Source organism: Notolepis coatsorum, assembly GCF_963971535.1.
Source record: "Notolepis coatsorum genome assembly, chromosome: 19".
Classification (NCBI taxonomy): domain Eukaryota; kingdom Metazoa; phylum Chordata; class Actinopteri; order Aulopiformes; family Paralepididae; genus Notolepis; species Notolepis coatsorum.
The window spans coordinates 31,339,384-31,362,589 of NC_140183.1; the positions used below are offsets into that span (position 1 = coordinate 31,339,384).

The window sequence follows — 23,206 nt, forward strand, 5'->3', positions numbered from 1 at the left end:
AAGTTGAACAAGCATCATTTTAATGTCAATAGCAAACATACATATTACTTATCACGGTTCTCCTTTAATAATAGAATGTCAGTGCAACAAAGTCAACGGTAGCGAATAGTTCCTATACTACGGATACTCGACCGGTGCAGCTCTGAATGGAGTGAGACGAAGCGAGGCGATACAGGGAAAAGCAAGATGGTGGCTGGAGACGGTTGGTTCTCTCTAGAGCTCCTGCTCCAGAGAAACTGTAGACTGGTCGGATAATCCTGTCGTCGCTGGGAAAAGGGGTCTCGTACGGAACCGGTCCTTGTATTCCTAGCGCCCGATGGCAGGGTTAATAGCTATTAATCCAAAAGCCCGTTGGCATAGATGGTAGCTAGTTAGCTTCGTTTGTACGTGAAGCTAACCCGCAGACTGTCTCCAATGAGTAGTTATATCCAAACGTTGCTGGGTTTAACTATAAGTCTCTCCACGTTACTTCGCTTACACAAGTCACTATACTGTGCCAATAATAGCTCGACAATATTATAGTGGTATCTAATTAGCCATTAGCTCTCTATAACGATACACTGCTCTCAGTCTGTGTACAACTGCACCAGACGTCTTCTCTCTCGCTCTGCTAGTTTTCCTGTAATGCTGCTGCTGCACGTCGTCTACCCAACGTACTCTATATTAGTTCCCTGTGGACTCCGCCTGTTCACCTGTACAGAATCAATGCGCTCGCTCTGGGCTTGTCCGGGCATGTCTGAACATGTTCTGAAAACATGTCTAGGGGGGCGCGCGCCCTGGCGCCTACGGCGTTAAGAATGGGACCTACAATAAGCGAATGAAGAATACTGTTAGGCAAACAGATGACAATATATATATAAACAATATATAAGTTATACAAAATAATAAACGCAGACTTTCAGTGTTAATCTGGACCTTCAGAACAAACACCATGCTAAAAATAAAAAACTGCCACTGAGCTCTTTCAGCACCTTCTTGAGATCACGTGTACAAGAAATCTAAGCAAATTAATAAAGGGATGATGATTAACAGAAGGTTTTGTAGATACAGTACTGAATTCTGCCATCTGGACACATGCCATTTGAAATATGATTATAGAATATAGAATATCAGGCCTATAAATTACCTTATTGTGGCCAAGTCGCACATCTATCGATCGACCAAATCTCCTCTTTTCAATGGCAGAGTTCAAAATAGATTTAGTATCACCAGGCATGCAGCAAAAACCGTGAATGAAATCTACTGTAAGTACAGTTATTTTTTATTATGTAAATTTCTCCTGCATTTTTCATGAAAGGTAGAGAAACTAACTCCATTCTAATTTATGCCAATAACGTTCAGGTTTGTGGGAGATGATCCCGAAAAATAAGATAAATAAAAAAGTGAATCCACAAGTCAGATGATTGACAGGAGCTGGGTAGTGTTGTTTTTGAAATTCAAAAGCCCATCGAAAGCCCATCAAAAGCCCTGGGTCTCCTCTCCTCATATGACTACAAACAAAATGGCGGCCCGCATTTCCTAGCGTCTATATTCGCCTGTTTCCAAATAGATTTCCAAAACTCATATTTCATTAACACTTTGAGTGCCAACGACGAGAATTCTCGTTATTTCATGCCAACTGCTGAGTGCCAACAATGAGAAATCTCGTTATTTAATCGTTATTTTTTTTATTAGTGATTTCCATTCATTTTTCATCAATCTAGCCTCACGTTACCATTGGGATTCTCTCTGAGCTCGAACAGGGAAAATACCGCCCCCTATCGTCTCCCGGATGATAATGCACCCATTGGAATGGAGTCAATGAAAATGCATGGGGAAAAGAAAATCCGGAATCCACATTTTACTTCTCAGGCATGTAATCCGAGCCGATTGCAGTCTTTGTGGTCCCTCAGAACAGTGTGGATTATGTGTTTCGAGCACCCAGCGTTGGATCAATAAACGCGATCAATATTTGGAATGGCGATCAGGAATTGGAATACTCTTTTTGGAGAACATCTGATCTGAGGTAAGGAATCTATTTTACCAGTCTTGGGATAATCAGAGCTTTTTTCACAGATATATCAACGTGGGCCCTATATGTGTGCGTGTGCTGATCAGGAAATAGATAATCGATTTTTCAGCCGGCTTCTCTAGCGTGCATAAATACACATATACTATCGATAATCTAGCGTTTATTTGAAAACGATTCATAAATAGGCCGAAAAATGACTGTTTTTTGTGTATTCCACTAAAGAGCAATTCCTGTGGAATCCCTTTTTTTTTTTATATATATATATATTTCCCAAAACGAGCGTTTTTCAAAATGGTATAAAACGGAAATGTACTGATGAAAAAAACAATCCGTTTCGACAATGTTGACTGCAAACAAGTCATTGATAAGCGACGGGCGTATTAGACACATAGCCATAATTTAAGATATAGTTTATGCTCGCCCTCTCATTGAATAGAGCGCTGGCAATCTAGACCTAACCCGTGCGCCCCCTGCTGGCACTCAAAGTGTTAATAACACGCTTACCTCTTAACGTGCAGCGGCCCGATTTGCCCACCGACGCGACGGTATATACATATATATTCAATATATATATATATAGAATTAAAGCCCTATTTGTTGCCTGTTGATTTTCAGGTGACAAAATCCGTTCAGCGGTTCTCAAGTTACATGCCGATATGTGAGGCGTGCGTCAAAGTACATGGCAGACTTAAATTTTTTCCGATTACCACCCGCGACTCCCGGGGCTCTATCTCCGTCAATCATTTGGCAATCTCGAAAATTATTGGACAGGGTTGTAGCCAAATGAGAGTGGCTTTCCAATGATACCCCACATGGGGATCTGCGAATCAGGGATCTAGGTGAAAAGTCACGAGCGAAAACAGGAAGAGAAAAAAACGGCAAATGCATTGGAGTCTATGAGAAAACTGAAACCTGCAGAGTTTCTTTTTTTTTTTTTTTTTTTTTTTTAAACAAGATCGCTCCTAATCACTCATTTCTGAATGAATTTTTATGTAATTTGGACATGTACTATACAAGACTTCAGGCATTTTTTCTTCAGCCATACCAATTTTTGGGGAAATATACTTTTGGATATTGCAACTACTACAGAAAAAAACGTGAGCACACAAGTTCAACTCAAGTTCAGACCTATGTTACTCTATTTCATTAGCACTAAAAGTGAATTTTATTTATTTTATTGTATCAGAAACTTCAGAATGTTATCTTTCAAAAGAGACCAGGCTCATGTATGTGCTGTAAGTATAAAGTATAGTATTTTGGTTTGCAAAAAAAGTATGCTCAATTTCAAGTTTACAAATGGCCATTTTCTGGACGCCAGTTAAGGTTAAAGGGGACCTGTTGTGAAAATGGCCTTTTCCTGTGTTTTGCATTGTTTTTTTTACAGAATGAGGGGTTGTCCCAACACCGACAACATGTTACATATGTACATAGTGCCTTTTCTGTAGTTCAGCTGTGACAAGAACCCTCCCTCTTGAAACAAGCCATTTAGAAGTGCAGTGACAATCACTGTTGTTAACATGTGTGTGAAGTGTGATGGAAAACTATGTATAATCTGCCATAATCAATAACACTCTCCTGCCAGTGGAAAAACACCGCCTGTACTAATAAAGATGTTTCTCATAGCTTAGAGGCGTTCTATACAAACGGATAAGGATGTTCTAACGGCATGCCTCTGAATGTACTGTGGACGTTTCCTCTGAGGCCTCTCTTCACCCCCCTGCCCCACTGTGTCCTCCCCTTCCTCTCCACTCGCACCCTTCACCTGTTTTGCTTAGATGATTATTACTGTCACACAAGGTGCTTAAAGGAATGGTTCACTTAAAAAAGTTTATTTGGGTCATTATGTACTCCCCCATGTCAGTGGAAACTCGATTGAAGTTTGTATGTCCACATAATACTCAAAAGAGTTGGCTACCGCAGCTACATCAAGGCCTTCTCCAAAACAATGCTAATATACAGGGTCTGTTTCTTTTGAGTTCCAAAGGGCATAGAAATGTTAACCAAATATCTTGTGATATCATTATCCAAGTGTTTAGTAGCCAAACGTGACTCCATTTCTATTTCCCTATTTCAAAAGCGTGTGCGTGCTCACAGCCTCCATGCAGTAGCAGCACGCCCCACCCCCAACATCTTCTATTGGCTGGTGTATTGTAAACATTACTTCATGGCTTCCGAGTTGTCACATAGCCTAGCTTTCACTATTGATTACACAGTGATTCCTGTCTTTACAATAAAAACGGAAATGTCTGATGACTATGAAAGAGAAGAGGAACTACATTTCTTTGCCAAAATGTATTTATTTGAGCTTGAATATACGGACAATGAACTCAGACATTTGGACGATGCTGCCATGACGAGAGAAACGAGACGAACCAGCGAAGCACCTGATCCTCAGCCTGAGGAGAACAATGCATTTCTTTAGATGAAAATAAAAAGGGAATTAAGGGGGAAAACATAATTTCATGGTACCTTAAAACAGCACTTTTTGAAATGTACTCAAAGTAATTGCAAATGTAGGTAAAAATAAATCCATAGAAATAATAGTCATTGAAACCAAATTTCAATCCACATTTTCTCTGCCTACAGATTGAATCTCAGCTGAATGAGATTTTGTCTCAAGAAACTAAGCCTGCGCAGTCGATGATTAAACTGAACTTGCTTGCTAAGCAATCCGCATACAATCAGCTTCTCTCCTTTGGTAAGTCCATATATGATTGGGTTAGTCGAGAAAAACATTTGTAGGACAGTTAGAGTAATGTATTTTTCCTTGTCTTCTTATTAGGACGTTGTTATGTTAACGTATAATTACCATTTTTGACCCAACTGCCTCCCATAGCTTTGAGTCCAGCCACGTGGTTTGTGTGTTTATGTTCCTGATCACTCTGACATGCTAACCAGGAGAATAATAAATCCCCTGAATGTGTTATTATTTCATAATTCAGAGTTTCCGAACGGACCTTTGTATTAAACCAAGTTGTATAAACGTGCTTGCTAATTATGCTTGTTGGCAGTAATGTTTATTGCCAATATATCCAGAGATTGTCCAAAGGAGCCGTCTGCCAATAAAAAAATATATTGTCGCAAGCAAATCATGTGTTTAACTTGTTGAAAAAATGTATCCATTGACAGCACAATTTTTTTACCATGCTGCTTTACACTGGAATTTTAACTTTAATTTTATGTAATATTTTTCAGAAAATGACGTATTCAACTGAAAAAAAGGCTAATGAACAAAAAGTCTTAGTCGACTAAAACCACAACAATCATTAAACTTGTTAATTTGAGTGCAATTTCTTAAATGTTTCAAATTGGATTTTCTTTCATGTGGTGACCCCCTGGCTCATTGATACATATCACAAATATATTACTTCTGGTGTCATATGGGGACACCCCCCATTGTGTGTCCCGACTCATAGTTTAAGAAACCAGGCACTAGCCATTGTAGCCCTAATAATATGCTGTTGGCTTATCCTTTGCTCTTTCTTCTAGGTGAAGTCTCAGTTTCTACTGTCCCGTTCTCTCTATCACAACCTCGCCCTGACAAGACATCATCTGCCGCCCCTGTTAAAAACAGCGAGGGTCCTGGCATAGCTGTGGTGCACACTTCCTCTAGTGGTCCTCAGAACTCTATGACTTCTGCACCTCCCGCATCGCACACCTCCCCCCAGACTGGAAATGGCTCTCACACTGATCCATTCCATCCCGTCAATAAGCCCTCTACTTATCAACAAGTGCTGTCCAATCAATCTCGTCTTCCACTGTCCCCTCTGCCTAACGTCAGCCCATCAAATACAAATGAGACCGTGCCAACTCCTGTCAACCTCATGCCAACTCCTGTCAATCTGCCTCCATCCATCTCAAACCCTGTCCAGACATCTTTGGTAAGAGATTCCCAGCTTACTGCAGTCCCTGCAAACCCAGCCCAGCCCAGTTCTAACTATAAGCAGTCCTCTATAACAATAGCAAACCCCCTACATAACTCCCAGAGGGGTTTTCTCCCAAAACAAAAAGGTCGGGACCAAACTACAACAACTAGAAACCAAAGCCAGTCTTCATCAGGCACAGTGACTACTGCACAGTTGCCAGGGGCTCAGTTGTACTATGCAATGCAATCCCCTCCCTCTGTCCTATTATACTCAGTGCAGCCACAAAACCATACCCAGTCTGGCACATTTACAGTAAACTATTACCAGACTCCTACTGGCAACATAACCCTTGGTCAGCATTCCATGAATCAAGTGACCAATAGTCAGTTGACAAAGGTTGTGGCAAACCATAGCAAATCCAGTTTAGTCCCAGTAAACCAACATTCAAAGACTAATCATGGTCAGTTCAGTATAGTTCAACCTAGTTTGGTGCAAGGATATCAAATGATCCAGCCAATAAAATCCATGTTATTTAATCAGATCGGTTCCAGTCCAGCTGTCTTAAACCAGGGCCAGTCCAGTCCAGCTGTCATAAGCCAGGGTCATTCTAGTTCTGCTGTCGTAAACCAGGGCCATGCTATAGGAGCCCCACAATTCCTTGCGGAGCATTCTATGGTCCCCGAAAATCAGTATCAACCCTCGACCAACCCACTAAACCAAACCCAGTCACATGCAGTCTTGCCCTCACCTTCGTCTAAACCAGCCATAATGAATAATCACCCAATCCTTGTACACCATCTTCTCAAACCATCCACTTCCAAAGAGTATCTGAAAGGGAACAGTGAAGAGAAGGGCACAACTTCCACCCCTGACCATTCTACTGCTGACATCGATCACATGTTAACATTGGATTCCATTGTCCAGAGCACAGCATCAAACCAACCTGTAGTCTCTACGGGGATATCTGTGAACGCTGGCTGCGACAGTAGTACCTCCCACATCAGTGACCTAACAGCGGAAAGTGGGCACCAAGCTGGAGAGAATGAACCCACATCCACTGTAGCTGATGTCTTCTGCGCTCTGTCATCTGAGTTCTTCACCTGTGAGGATTTCAGTGCCTACATCACGTTGGATAGTGAATCTGACTTGGAGGACACCTCCCCTAAAGTGGGTGCCTACTCATCGGCGTTTGGCATGGGAGAGGTCACCCTGGCTGCTCCCGGGAGCCAGTCTGCTTCAGAAAGTACAAGGGTCAAGTGTGAAACTGATCTCATGGGTTTCGATGACATTGCATCTATAAGTACCCCTTCTCACTTGAGTTTAACACCGGAATCCCATCAGAGTCCCATCAGATTGGCCTTCCGGCGAAGGTCGAGGGGTTCCAGGTCCGTCTGGAATGTAGGAAGGCCCTCCAAAAGAAGATTTTGGGAAAGCAAGTCTTTAGAGAAACCCTTTAGTCCTTTGTTAAGCAAGCTACCCTTCTCTGTAGAAGTAAGTTCTATAGAGGGATACAAAGTGCTCATGTCCAGGAAGTGGCAGCCCAGAGTATCACTGTTCCAGCTGCCCATATCCAACCCTCTTCCCGGTCGACCGTTGCCCCGATTCCTACTTGTTCCAGGAGATGGCAAAGATGAGATTCACCTTCAAGAGATTGACGAGAACAACCAGGTACAAGGCATTGTGTATTAAAGGATTCTGTATTTTTAAACCTGGATCATATTTTCATGTGAGGTCTAAATTAATAATGACAAACATTTTTGTAATTGGTCCAGTATTGAGGGAGATCGCTTCAGCCAGCAGCCACAAAGCGTAATGTAATCACACGGGGCAAACGTGCACGTCTAAGTACGTCCACTAAAAGAGCTTATTTTTGCCACAGACTGGCTCGGACTGTGATTATGTGTCTGACAACATTATGTAAAGTATCCCTACAGAGATGGACCTTTGTGTTTACCCCTCTTCCGGTCTCTCTCCGTTTATCCATTCCACTATTAGCTATAGTTTGTGGATATCATTTCTTCAAAAGATCTTTGCCACCATTCAGCTCTAATATGTGTATCTGTGCCACGCTTCGATTGGAATTTGGGCGATGAATCCAGCTTTTTACTTTACTCTTTACATTTTCAGTTGTATCCCTAACAATTAGGGATGCACCGAATATTCTGCCACTGAAAATTTTCGGCCGGAAATGGCCAAAAATGGCCTTTCGGCTTCCGGCCGAAAGTTTTTTTCACCGAAAATATCACAATGTCAAAGAACAGAAACAACCTGTAACCTAACGCGTGTTGTTGTGATGATGTCATCAAAACGCGGCTTCAGTCATTACATGCGCAACGTGAGCTCTTCAGTCCTGCGTTCTGCAGCCTGTGATAACTCTTCTTGGGACTCGGGAGTCGCGCTGTTTCTATGTAAACTCTGCGCGCAACTCATCCAATAAATGCGTCTTTAACATGCTTTATATCCTCACCATTACTATATGCCCGTCACTGTTAAAAACCTTTTTTATTAACGTTAGCGTTAAGCTAGCTAACAAGGCTTCCGGTCCTCTGGTCTCTCTTAAAGCTACGTTATCCCCCGCTAATAGTCACGGGAGATGTAGTAAATACAACAGTCCTTCCATGTAGGCTAGCACGCCGTGAATTATGACAGTAGTTCAAGTTTCTTTATTAGTTGTCATACAAAAATACAGAGTACTTTTATATAAAATGCTTACTGTAGCCACTACAGTAACATCATTAAGTCTGCTATAAGCTATTCTCCCTCATGTGTGCAGATCTTTATGCAGTTTTAAAGCACATTGGCTTTGTTCTGAATGCACTTTGTTGTAGTTATCCTACAGAGAAAAGAAAACGCACTTGACTTGGAATTAATGTACTGTATGCATTCAGAAGTGCTGAATAAATGTTTTATGGACCCATAATAGTGATTATTTATTATTTAAGTTAAGTTTTGCCATAATCATATATTTTTCCATAATCAGGTAGCTGAACAACATTGGTAAAACAAATCTATTCTATGAATCATTTTCGGCATTCGGTTTTCGGCCAACTGTTTCCTATTTTCGGTATCGGTTTCGGTCAAGAATTTCCCATTCGGTGCATCCCTACTAACAATAATCAATTCTGTTCACTAATAGGAGTGAAAGGAATATTGTGACGAAGTCCACCACCAGTGCCCGGTATTCTTTCTCATCTCCGTCCTTAATACATCCCACTATCGTCATCAGAAAATTTCTGAAGGTGGCAGGACTCTCACATATTTTTCTGACCTCATCAACAACTCCCACAACCCCAGGACCCTGTTCACTACCATCAACTCTCATTAGCCCCCCCCCCAGCATCTGCCTGCCCCAGCTAAGTGTGAGGAATTCTCAAATTTTTTCACCACCAAAGTTGAAGATATCAGAAGGAACATCTCACCCCCCATACGTAACTTAGCTGTCCCTCTGGTCTGCTCATCCACACTGACCTGCTTTCAGCCTACTTCAGTCTACTCACCCTCACAGAGATAGTTTCCTCTATGAAACCTGCAACCTGCCCCCTTGACACTGTTCCCACTGCTCTCCTGAAACACGTTTTTCACACAACCGGTCCCAGCATCCTCTCCATTATTAACAGCTCCCTGGCAACTGGTACTGTTCCATCCTGCTTTAAACATGCAGTAGTCCAGCCCCTATTGAAAAAACCAAACCTTGACCCCACCCTGCACAGTAATTACAGGCCCATTTCCAAGCTTCCTTTTCTGTAAAAAATACTCTAAAAGGTTGTTCTGTGCCAATTGTCTCCCTACCTGCACCAGAACAGCATCCTAGAGACATTTCAGTCAGGGTTCAGGACTGGCCATAGCACAGAATCAGCCCTCCTTAAAGTGTCAAATGACCTAACGTCACGGTGACCAATCGCAGCCACTCTTATTGTCTGGGACCAAATACAGCCACGCCCCATTCCCAGTAAAAAGTCGGAATCTCTAGAATGGGTTTCGGGCGACGCTGTATACGGAAGTGGCTCTCAAGGTGACGATTAGACAACACTTTCTGTTGTCAGTAGATGGCAGCATTGGTTTAAAATTAAAACCTGAACATGTTGAAAACTACATGAATACATTTCCCAAGATCCTTAGCACAGGTCACAGGTCACTGGGATGTGTCTATTCTTCGATCTGATCTGAACAGCGGTAAACTGTTTACTGCGACCTCGGTATAGCGACCGTGAATGGTAAACTAATTATCTTACAGGTAGCGTTACATATGTTGTCTAAAGGGGGACATATGGTACAATTTAAGATTTTAATGAGAATCGGCATATAAAGGACAACATAAAGCATCGTTAATTTGTAAGAAACCACAATGAAAACGGTAATATTCGCTATTGTTATGAAAATGTGATGGAATCATATAAAAATGTGGACGCATTTGGTCTACGTTCCGTTACTCCTCGCCGCTGACAACCGTGACTGCTCTGTTTAATGCTTCTTGACCTCAGCGCAGCTTTCGACACTGTTGATCACACCATTCTATTAGATCGTCTCCAACATGGGGTTGGTGTCAGTGACACTGCACTAGCATGGTTCTCCTCCTATCTCACAAATGGAAGCTTTGCTGTCAACATTGCCAACTGCTCCTCCCCCTCAACCTCCCTCTCCTCTGGGGTCCCGCAAGGGTCCATCCTTGGCCCGATCCTGTTCTCTCTTTACATGCTACCCCTTGGTCCAATCATTCAGAAGCACAACATCTCTTTTCACTGTTATGCTGACGACACACAGCTTTACGTTTCCCTGAAACCTAACAACCAGTCTCTACTTAACAGTCTCATGTCCTGCCTGGATGACGTTAAATGTTGGATGGCACAAAACATTCTACAACTAAATCAAAACCAATGCGAAATAATCCTCTTCGGTCCCCCAGACGCTGTCACCACCCTTACCAACAGCCTTGGCAACCTGTCCTCCCTGGTCAAGCCTTATGTCAAGAACCTAGGTGTCATTTTTGATCCACAATTTAAATTCAACAGACAAGTGAACTCAGTGGTAAAGGCATGTTTTTTCCAACTACGCACCATTACCAAACTCAAAGCCCTTCTCTCCCCTGCAGACCTTCAGAGAGTCATCCACGCCTTCATTTCATCTAGATTAGACTACTACAACTCCCTCTATATAGGCATTAACCAGTCTTCCCTGTCCCGCTTACAACTGGTACAAAACGCTGCTGCCAGACTGTTGACCGGAACCCGCAAGAGAGACCACATCACCCCTGTCCTTGCCTCCCTTCATTGGCTTCCAGTACGCTACAGGATAGATTTTATAGTTCTCCTATTTGTTTTTAAAGCCCTTAATGGTCACCCCCCCTCCTACATCTCAGACCTCCTATCCCCCTATTCCAACACCAGGTCCCTCAGGTCAGCCGAGCAGAGGCTCCTGACAGTCCGGAGGTCTAACCTCAAGCTCAGGGGGGGCCGTGCCTTTGCTATAGCAGCCCCTGAACTGTGGAACAGCATCCCCACCTCCATTAGGCTCGCCCCCTCGATAGATGCCTTCAAATCGAGGCTCAAAACCCACTTCTACCTACTAGCCTTTCCCGTTCACTGACTCATGCCCTGTTTTCCTATGTGTTTGCCTGTGTGCCCTCCCATAAAACGGAGTGTGATTGTTGTCAATATGTATCTATGTGTATCTACCCTCTGTACAGCACTTTGGTTGACACGTGTCATGTTAAATGTGCTATATAAATAAATCTGATTGATTGACCGATAGTGGAAGTCGTTGGTGTACTGTAGACAGTGAAGAGGAAGGGAAAGAGGACTGTCCCCTGCGGGGCCCCGGTGTTCTCTGGCCTCTACCTGCATCGCCTCTAATTTCTCACCCAGCAGCCCAGGCCCTATGGTATCAAAAGCACTGGATAAGTAACTCTCACAGTGCTCGCAGGCTTGTCTAGGTGAGTGTAGGCTCGGTTCAGCAGGTAGATGACAGCATCCTCTACCCCCAGTCAGGGCTGGTAGGCGAGTTGAGGGGCTGAGAGACGGGGGAGGGGTGGACAGGGCAACTGGAGTTGTGTCATTGGGGGAGACGGACTAGTTGGAGCCTCTGTGTCAAACCTGTTGTAAAACAGGTTTAGCTCATTAGCCCTGTCCACATCTCCATCCACTCCCTTTCTCCCCACCGGTTTAATGCCGATTATGGTCTGCATTCTAGTCCAAACTGATTTAATATAATTATTCTTGAGTTTCCTCTCCAACTTCCTCCTGTAGTTGTATTTGGCCTCTCTGAGGTTGGTTTTCAGAAGCCACTTAACTCTTTTGACCTCCCTGTTATCTGCACTGAAAGCCCTCTACTTTTCGTTCAGTAGGGCTTTGATGTCCTTAGTGACCCATGGCTTTTGTTAGGGTAGCAGGTAACCATCCTTGATGGAACATTGGAGTCCACACAAAAGTTTATGTAATCCGTGATGCACTCTGTGCACACAATGTCCTCTCTGTGGGCCTCATAAAGTGCCTGCCAGTGTGTGACCTCAAAACAGCCCTGTAGTGCCTCTTGGGCCTCATCCAACCACCTTCTCACAGTTATTTTGGTTGCAGGCTGCTGTCTTTTGACCAGAGGCACATAACGGGTTGAGGTGAACCATGTTGTGGTCCAACCGGCCCAGCTGTGGTACTGATGTTGGCATACAGCAGGTCCAGGGTACTATTTTCCCTGGTGTGGCAGCTGACTTACTGCGTGGAATTTGGTAGCGATTTGTCCAGTTTTACAGGATTAAAATCCCCTGAGATGAGGATTAGAGCCTTCTGGTGTTTTGTTTGGAGATGTGCAATAGCACTGGATGACGTCACGTCACACAGGGCAGCTATATACAGCTGTGATATGAAGCAAGCAATGCGTAGCGGTACATATACAGCTGTGATATGAAGCAAGCAAAGCGGTACATATACAGCTGTGATATGAAGCAAGAAAAGCGTAGCAGTACATATACAGCTGTGATATGAAGCAAACAAAGCGTAGCATTACATATGATATACAGCTGTGATATGAAGCAAACAGCGTAGCGGTACATATACAGCTGTGATATTGAGCAAGCAAAGCGTAGCATTACATATACAGCTGTGATATTAAGCAAGCAAAGCGTAGCATTACATATACAGCTGTGATATGAAGCAAGCAAAGCGTAGCGGTACATATACAGCTGTGATATGAAGCAAGCAAAGCGTAGCGGTACATATACAGCTGTGATATTAAGCAAGCAAAGCGTAGCATTACATATACAGCTGTGATATGAAGCAAGCAAAGCGTAGCGGTACAAACAGCTGTGATATGAAGCAAGCAAAGCGTAGCGGTACATACAGTATACAGCCGGCAACCAGCCAGGTGAGAGGAAGCGGCACTGTGCTAAGTTTCTCAATACTAAAGCAATGAGTGAAATGATGGCCTTTACTACTCAAGATAATGACAGACATGCTTAAATAGGGCCTGGGTAAAAAAAAAATATTAAAAAAAAAGTGAACATGTCCTTTTAATTTACACTGCTGTGTTGCAGTCCCATGCAGATGATCTCATTAATTTAAATTGTTTAGATAAATGATGTTCTTTACTGTTGCAGTCCCATGCAGATGATCTCATGAACGTCTTGGAGCCACCGCCCCCCTCGGAGAGTCCTCCATTACTTCACTTTGTCCACTGCGCGGCCTGTGGCTCTCTGAAGGGCACCATCATATGTGTGACGTGTGGCCGAGGATATCACCGGGAGTGTCACATCCCCACCATCGGGCCGTCACTGTGGTAAGACTTTTACGCTATGTCTTAAGACGTCAGTATGTGTGACTCTAGACATAAAGGATTAAGACAACAGTATGTGACTCTAGACATAAAGGATTAAGACAACAGTATGTGTGACTCTAGACATAAAGTATTAAGACAGCAGTATGTGTGACTAGATATAAAGGATTAAGACAACAGTATGTGACTCTAGATATAAAGGATTAAGACAACAGTATGTGTGACTCTAGACATAAAGGATTAAGACAACAGTATGTGTGACTAGACATAAAGGATTAAGACAACAGTATGTGTGACTCTAGACATAAAGGATTAAGACCACAGTATGTGACTACGGTAGATATAAAGGCAACAATAGTATGTGTGACTAGACAAAGGATTAAGACAACAGTATGTGACTCTAGACATAAAGGATTAAGACAACAGAGCAGATACTTGATGTTGATAAATCTATGACACCTTCATGAGACATTCGATTACACTATTCACCTTAACCTAGCATCCAGATTGTCCCCCCAAAAGACATGGGGGAAAATTTGGAGACAAATGCAGTGTTTTGCCAAGATGATTTTGATGGTCTATATATTTATCAAGCAAGTAATGTTTTAAATATTGATTTTTTTTATTGATGCCTACGTCTTGTCGGTGGTGTAAAATGAATTAGGTATATTGTTAGTAAGTTAGCCATGTAATAAGCGGGATAATGTATAGCTATACTCTGTCATTGTCGCAAAATAATTGACCTTCACTGACGTTTAAAACACCTCGGCGAGGCGCCTCTGTATTTTAAACTCCGTCGGTCAATTATTTTGCGACAATGACCTCGTAGCTATACATTATCCCTTACATAGTGTGGTAGTGAAAGGGTTAATGGGAGATACAGGTCAACAGTAGATGCCACATAGAAGTAGTAACATCATCTGAATCATTTGATATGCAGCTCAGCGCTGTCGAGTTTTTTTTTTCTTTATATATATTTTTATTTCATTTTTGGATGAAAGGCACAGGTACATACAGAAGCGTATTGCTGCCACACCAGGAAAACAAATCCGTATCACGTTATAACATAAAGGTTTCACGTTATAACGTGATAACTTCTTGTTATAACATAAAGGTTTCATGTTATAACGTGATAACTTAAAACAAGAAGTTATCACGTTATAACGTGAAACCTTTATGTTATAATGTGAAAATTATGTTAAAACAAGAAGTTATCACATTGTACGTATATACTTCTTCCTACTCCTTTTCGAACATGCAGATTGAGTTGTTTTGCTTTTTGTTATTGTTTGTTGTATTCATTGCATGTTCGAAATAAAGACTTCAAATCAAAAATCAAATCAAACGTGAAATATTTTATGTTAAAACAAGAAGTTATCACGTTATAACAACCTTTATAACGTGATACGGATATACCGGTATATTTTTTTTTTTCTGGTGTGGCAGCAATACGCTTCCGTAGGTACAGGCATACAATGCACATAAAACATACCGTAATTCCTCTAATAGTAACCGGGTCTCAAATACAAGCCGGGTCTCTATTAATGGCCGGGTGCGCTCTTGAGCTAAGCAATTATAAGCCGGCCTCCTAATACAAGCCGGGTTACTAATATACTGAGCTGCATACTGAGCTAGTTACTTGATTTCACTTTGAAAACGTTGAAATGACCAGTGACCACCTGTAATTGCACTGTTTACTATTTCATACAGTACTTGGTTTCAATAAATGAACCCAGTACATTTTACTGGGTTCAAACTGACACAAAATGTTGATTTATTCATTATGATCCGTTTGAAAATTTGAAATATAGGCCTCCCTCTTATACAGGCCTCCTTCTAATACAAGCCTGGTACCCGCTACAGTTGAAACAAATACAAGCCGGGGTTACTATTAGAGGAATTACGGTAATTTAAATTCTTTGCCAACTACAAGCATTGGCTTGCCCCTTGCCTCATTTAAAATAAAATAAAATCCTACCCCCAAACCCCTGCACCAACCACCGTTGACAAAAAGTAAAAGTAAAAATAAAAATGTGTAATAATAATAATCCCCCCAAACCCACCCTGTCATAGGCCTGAAAAGTAAAAGAATTGAGCAAAGATTTCAACAAAGACCAAAAAGAAGAAAAAAAAGAAAGGGAATTATACAGATATAATTAGTTATGTCATGCTAGTTATATAGTAGAGGTCCTAACTTGATAGAGAATATGGTTCCCGCTATCTATTGTTTGATAGTTTGCACCATTTAATCTAGCTGTAGAAAGCTCCATTGTTACAACATCAGCTAATAACTGTTTAAAGGGCAGAGAATGTGGAGCTTGCCATCGCAGTGCCAATACTTGTCATACTTCCTGCCAGCCAAAATCGTCTCTGAACAATACTTAAAGCTAAAGAATCATCATCATTAAGGAGCAATCATTTGGGACAACAAGAATTTAGCAAATCTTGTATTGATTAATTTTGGATCTGTAAGCAGCTCACCATTTTCTGATGTAACAGTAGTAATATTTCCTACAAGATCACTATTGCGTAGTTTGTTGGCCAGTATTTGACTCGGTCGACTACCATGAAAGTATTGATTTACTCTAACTTTATGGATGGAGGATTCGGCTCTTTTCCTGATAAGATCGTTTAGTTCACTCTTAACATTGGCTAGTGTAGCGGCAGTCTGCTGAGAGTAATGCCTCTTGTTGTGAAGGGCCAGATTAAACCGAATATATATATTTATTTATATATATATATTTAATTGTATTTGTATATTCTCTAATATTCCCTGATATCCCTTGTATATTCCTTGTACAATATGCATTGAATATCCATTCTAGCCTACTGAACATCCCATAATAGTCTCCATTCTACTATTGGTCGAGACCTTGGTGCCAGGCTGCCATACCCCTCAGACCCAGTTCAAATGTACCGCTCGACATGTACGAACAAGTCCTAGTTCCGCGTAGGAATTTGGCTACCGCACCACTAATGGGACTATTTGTTCATAGTGCGTATATATACTGCGCTACTAAAGTAGGACTTTCTTTTCAGTCCAGTTTCTTACCCTCCAATAGAGTCACAGACGTAAAGCCTCCCCGCGATGCCACGTGTGGGAGTAAGGCCAAGTTCGCCTACCATCGGTATTGAGACATCGTGTATATTCATATTTGAATAGTCATATTTGGCACTATATCGTCGAGTTGGACGTAGTCTATTAAGCTAATAATAGTCTGTTAATATATAGTGCTTTGTGCGGTGAGAATACTACCGTAGTCAGTACCCCATCGTTTCGGGCAGAGAACTGGCTGCTTACCCAGGGTGGTTGACCCTATGTGAAGCTGCACCCGAGGAGCCCCAGAGCCGACGAGCGAGTGGACCTGTATACCGGATTATTCTACCGACGACAACCCGCCTTCCCAGGCACGGATTATGCTTTGGATACTTTGATTATTCTATGGATAAAGACCCCCGACACTACCGTGTGTTGGAACCCCCCCCCCCTGGAGAGGTCGCAAGGTGAGGAGACGCTCTGCAAGACGAGGTCTCTCCACATCTCTCCCCCGTGGACCGGAGAGAGCCGGCCCACAAAGAGTCCACCTGCTTTCATCTGTGGTCCAAGGATCGCCGGCGCATTGAACGGCACTACAGTGGGTTCTCCTGGGATACCCTTGGCCGGACGAGGCAGCTGGATTCTACCCCCCCCCCCCCTCCTACTCCTGTCGGCTTACAATCGACCGGATTAACCCCCTCTAGTGTATCCAGCCTATAATCATTAAAGTATCATTGCTGTTATTCCTTAACTATTCCAGGTCGTATATTTACCACCTGCGCCTTCAGAGATTGGACATTATCTATTGATATACCGACGAATACTCCTTGCCATAAAAGTGCATACTATTTCTATTCATAAATGTAATTAAGTGATTCAGTGTTTAGTCTACACACCATCGCTGTGTAGGCAATAAAGACCTGTTTCTAATTCGTACATTTGTGTTGGATCCGTTTCATCTACGTGAGAGTGTTCATGATAATATATTTATGCCGTGTACTGGGTGGCCGAATATTAAGTACAAAGGTAGTGGTAGTAAGTATCATATCTAGTAATACAGTCAGGGAATTGTACCCCTCAGTTACAATTGGTCCTTCGAGCCGGAGGGTAATTAGTGTAATATTAATATAGTGTTATTAATATTGAAATGGCCTATGATGAACACTCCACGAAACGATCCTCCTAACCAACGCCCGCAGCGCGAACGACGGCTCCCTCAGTACTTAGAGGCTTACGCTGTCAGTCAACAACCTAGTCTTCTACTAACAGTAAACGCGGTAAAACTAGAAAGTAAAAGTATGTCTAACCCCAACGCCCAGACTACCCCGACCATAGAGGCCCCTACGGGCTCTAATGTAACTGACCAAGTTCACGGTGGGGACCAGTGGGAACCAGACATGACTTCACACCCCGCCAGTACTGAAGAAGTAGTCCCCGATGAGTCCCGGGAGGAATACAACGCTACCGAGAGAGAACTCGGCACGGAAGAAGACGGGGAGAGCACCGTGGAGATAGAGCTCCAAGGCTCCGCAAGGAGTACCCCGAGGGAAGGCTCCCCTATACAACCGCCTTCTCCCAGCGAGGCAGAGAGGACCCTACAGCAGGCATTCCTCGTCAGCCTGAAAGCCTCTACTGAAGGCGATAGACTCCAGGGTGAACGCGATCGATTGCAGCTACAGCAACGGAGCGAAGAAGAGCACATACGCCTGGAAATAAGACGCATTCAGATGGAAGAGAATGTGGCCCGAGACCGAGCAGACAGCCAGCGAGCAGCTGCTGGTGCTCTACGGGACGCAGAGCGCGACAGACAGCAAGCGCAACTAATAGAACAGCTGATCAGACGGACAACACCCTCTCCCTCCGCCAGAGGCTCCAGGAACTCGTCTAGACACACCTCCAGGGCGGCATCCCCTAGCCGAGTAAACAACCCTGAACTTGACCAACAGACGAGGTCTATACCCCCCACAGACCACCTCCCCCCACCGGTCCAAGCGAGACCTAGCAACCGGGAAGGAGCAGCATATCCTGTGGAGAGGCTAAACCAGAGACTACAAGCACTGGATGACCTAACTGAAGACGAAGAGGAAGAGGAGGAGAACCACGTCCGAAGACAGCACAGTACTCTACCGGACCGGGAGGTCCGGTACAGCCCAGGCTATACTCCCGCGGAGCTGCGCTACAGACCCCCGACTCTATACATGGGTGAGCACGACGCACGACCCGCACCGAGGAACAGCACCTGGACAAGCGGGCCATGGTACACTGCCGGTACCAGCCCATACCAAGGAGCGGGAGGAGACTCGCCTAGGAGGCCTCTCCCCCAACGCTCGCCGATGTATCCACAGTCAGCGTCATACATTGGCACGCCTATGGTACCCGACTTCACCCAAGAGAACCGGGCCCAGTATACAGAACTCCGCATGTGTCTGGAGACCATGTTGGTGGATGTATTGGATGAACGCCACAAATACGCCATCCTACTGCAGCACTTAAAGGTGCCCCGCGCACATAATATAGCGCTCGCCTACGCGACTTCCACCACCCCATACACAGCAGCGCTGGTAGCATTGGACCAGAGGTATGGGCGCATATGGGATTACGTGATCCAGGAGATCCGACACATCGACCGCTTACCCCCAGCAATAGACAATCGAGCACTGGACGACCTGTCCATCAGAGTGCAGTCCCTGGTAGGGATGTTGGGAGCGCAAAGAGAGAAGGGGAAGTATGAACTTTACGCCAACTCAAATGTGGAAAGGATCCTGGAGAAGCTGCCGCCCGCTCGTCAGGAGCGCTTTAGGCGGCAGAGGGACCACAGAGACCCGAATGGCCCCGAACCGAACCTCCTCGATCTAGCAGACTTCCTGGCGAGAGAAGTCAGCAGCCTACGGCTAGATACATTCGGACGGAGCACCCCTGGCTCCAGAGAAGGAACCAGACGACTAAATGATGGAAGAAGATCGGTGACTGTGATGCACCAATCGGAGTCAGTACCGAGCAGCAGGAGCCACAGTACCCCCTCCAGAACGGAGAAGTGGAAGATAGTGTGCCCCTACTGTGAGAAAGAACACTGGCTAGCGCAATGTGACTCCTTCCCCAAGCTGAACGCGGAGGAAGCAGGTCAATGGATAAAGTCCAACAAGCGCTGTTTTCGCTGTGCGCGCTCACACATGGCAGCCGAATGCCGCTTAAAGAAAAGGTGCACCAAGTGCGATGGAGCCCATCTGGACATACTTCACGACAGTAACAGACGGCGCCCTTCACCTGCACCATCCAGCCGCAAAGCGAGCGTCATGTACATCGATCCCGCCAGCAGCAGTGGAGCCCGAGTACTCCTAAAAGTAGTGCGTGTGACACTAAGCTACCAGAATAAAGTCCTGGACACTTACGCCGTCCTCGATGACGGGTCAGAGAAGACCCTGCTGCTCGCCTCCGCTGCGGCCCAGCTAGGGCTGCGGGGAAGCGAAACCCAAATGACAATTCGGACAATAAGACGAGATTTGAAGACGATAAAGGGCGAGAATGTCTCATTCTCTATCGCAGCAAGCGGCCAGCCTGAGCGACGGTACCAGATTGCAGACGCTTTCACCAGCCAAGAAATAGGACTGTCGCGGTACACATACCCCGTCGCCAAGCTGATGGAGAAATATGCACATCTGCGCAAGTTACCGATCCCGCTCATAGACAATGCTATGCCGACCCTGTTGATAGGCTCCGACCATGCAGACCTCATTGTCCCGATAGACCGGGTTCATACCGGACCCCGAGGCTGTCCTGCAGCAGTCGAGACCCGTTTGGGATGGACTCTCCAAGGCCCGCTCGCCAAATCTCTCAACCGAAGTACAGCCACTAGATGTCTCCACTCCCGAGTCACAGAGGGAGAAACCGCACTCCTGCAACACGTAGAGCGACTATGGAGCTTGGAACAAATGCCCTTTAAGAATGGAAAGAAAGACATTCGCTCTAAAGATGACATTTACGCCATTCACCTCCTCGAGACAGGGACCAAGAGAGTCCCGGTCAACGGCGTGTTGAGATACGCCACGCCACTCCTGCGGCGAGAAGGAATGCCTACTTTCCACGCCAAGACAGACGCCATAGAACGGTACCTGCTGAACACGGAGCGGCGCTTAGCCAAGAACCCCGCCCAAGAGAGTGTATACCGCGCTGAGATTGAGAAGCTCATCACAGCGGGACACGTCACAAAGATGGACATTAAAGAGGCTGACCAGACCACTGAATCGTGGTACGTGCCCCACCACAAGGTCCATCACAACGGTAAAGACCGCATAGTATTTAACTGCAGCTACCAGATCGGATCCCAAAATCTGAATAAAGAGTTACTGCCCGGTCCCACACTCGGCCCCTCCCTACTCGGCGTTCTACTCCGCTTCCGCCAGGAAAAGGTGGCCATCAGCGGGGACATTAAAGGAATGTTCCTGCAGGTGAGATTAGTAGAGGCGGACAAGCCCCTGTTACGGTTCCTATGGAGAGAGAAGCCAGGAGATGAGCACCCAGCCATCTACCAATGGGAAGTCCTCCCCTTCGGAACGACGTGCAGCCCCTGCTGTGCGACATTTGCACTACAGAAACATGTAGCAGAGGACCCAGCAGCGGACGAAGAGGTCCGACACAGCGTAAAGAACAGCTTCTACGTAGACAACTGTCTACAAAGCCTTTCAACCCAGGAAGAAGCCGAGGCTCTCCTGATTAAACTCCGCGCCTCATTGATCAAGGGCGGCTTTGATCTCAGGCAGTGGGCCAGCAGCGATCCGCAAGTACTGCGCAGCCTCTCCTCCGAGGACAAGGCAGCCAGCAGCGAGACCTGGATGGCTACAATCCCGGGAGAAGCCCAGGAGATGACCCTGGGATTGGTGTGGCGATTCAAAACAGATTCGCTTCACTACAGACACAAGCCCCTGACTACGGAGCAGGGAAGGCCGGCGGCGGCGCCGACCACCAGACGGAGTGTGTACACAACACTCGCCCGACAATATGACCCGCTAGGATGTATTCTACCGTACACCACCAGGGCAAAAATGATTGTACGAGCATTGTGGGACAAGGACCAGGGCTGGGACGACCCCATTCCCGCACACCTTTCATCCACCTGGAGAGAGTGGGAGATGGAGCTCCACTCACTCCCAGGCGTTAATATGCGCTGAAGCTACTTCCCACCCACGGTGAGGCCAGAGACATGTAAAATGGACTTACACGTCTTCAGTGACGCCTCAGAGGTCGCATACGGATCAGTAGCCTACTTGCGGGCCCAAGACCAAGGGGGAGAGATCTACACAGCATTTGTCCTCGCCCGCTCGAGAGTAGCCCCACGCAAGCAACAGTCTATCCCACGTCTAGAGCTCTGCGCAGCCCTAGCCGGAGCGCACCTAGCCACGCTCATCCAACGTGAGCTCACCATACCGGTGTCTAGAACAATCCTGTGGTCAGATTCCACGACGGTACTCGCCTGGATCAAATCGGACTCATGCAAGTACAAAGTCTTCGTGGGAGTCAGAGTCACCGAGATTCAACCGAAGAGTTAACCGGAGAAACAGAGTGGCGCTACGTTGATACAAAACAGAACCCAGCTGACGTCATCACCCGGGGGATGCCCCTGGATGACCTCACCCGTCGCAATGTCTACAGTGACGGCCCCGCATTCCTAAGACTCCCGGAAGGACAGTGGCCCATGCCTATCCCGAGGGCAGCAAGTCCAGAGGAGGTGGAAATTAAGAAGTCTGTGTTCTGTGGATTGAGCACCGTAGCCTCCACCGACCCTAACATAAACGATTGCACGTCCATAGAGAGTGCACAACAAAGAACATTCCTGCGGTACCACCCGGAGTGCAAGTCCCCCGCTGATATGTCAGCGGCTAACTACGAGGAAGCAGAATTGCTTCTACTGCAGCGAGCCCAGAGAGACTCGTTCCCCGATGAATTGGCCTGTCTACAGGGAGGAAAGCCCGTCCCATCCGACAGCAGATTAATTCACCTGGCCCCCGAGAGCGACGCTCATACCCTCATCAGAGTGGGTGGTCGCCTACGCAGAGCCCCCAATCTACCGGATGACATTAAATACCCGATCGTATTGAACAGCCGACACAAGGTCACAGAGCTGATTATAAAGAAATACGATGAGGATGTACATCACGCAGGAGCAGAAAGAGTCTTCGCGGAAATCAGACGTAGTTACTGGATCCTACAAGGAAGAGAGGCGGTACGACGCTTCCAACGAACATGTCTAGACTGCCGCAAGTGGCGCGCGCAGCCCAGCATACCAAGGATGGCTGACCTTCCTCCATGTCGCCTCCGAATCGGTGACAAGCCATTCCACTCAACGGGTATGGACTGCTTTGGCCCGCTGCACATAAAGAAAGGAAGAGGAACCGAGAAGCGGTGGGGTATTGTATTCAAATGCATGACCACCAGAGCGATACACATCGAGCTTCTCCCGACCATGAGCACAGACTCATTCCTTATGGCCTTCCGTAGATTCACATCACGGAAAGGAAGACCGTCTACCCTATTGTC

At 45.3% G+C, this 23,206-nt stretch overlaps 1 protein-coding gene across 1 annotated transcript in view; it reads left to right on the top strand.

Moving 5' to 3' along the window:
- Positions 1–23,206, top strand: part of LOC311246441 (uncharacterized protein) — a 191,953-nt gene that overhangs the window by 77,659 nt on the left and 91,088 nt on the right. Inside the window, exons 8-10 of the mRNA XM_084336596.1 lie at positions 4,598–4,709; positions 5,501–7,545; positions 13,463–13,641. Coding sequence (XP_084192722.1) covers positions 4,598–4,709; positions 5,501–7,545; positions 13,463–13,641 — 2,336 coding nt within the window. The remainder of the gene's footprint in view (positions 1–4,597; positions 4,710–5,500; positions 7,546–13,462; positions 13,642–23,206) is intronic.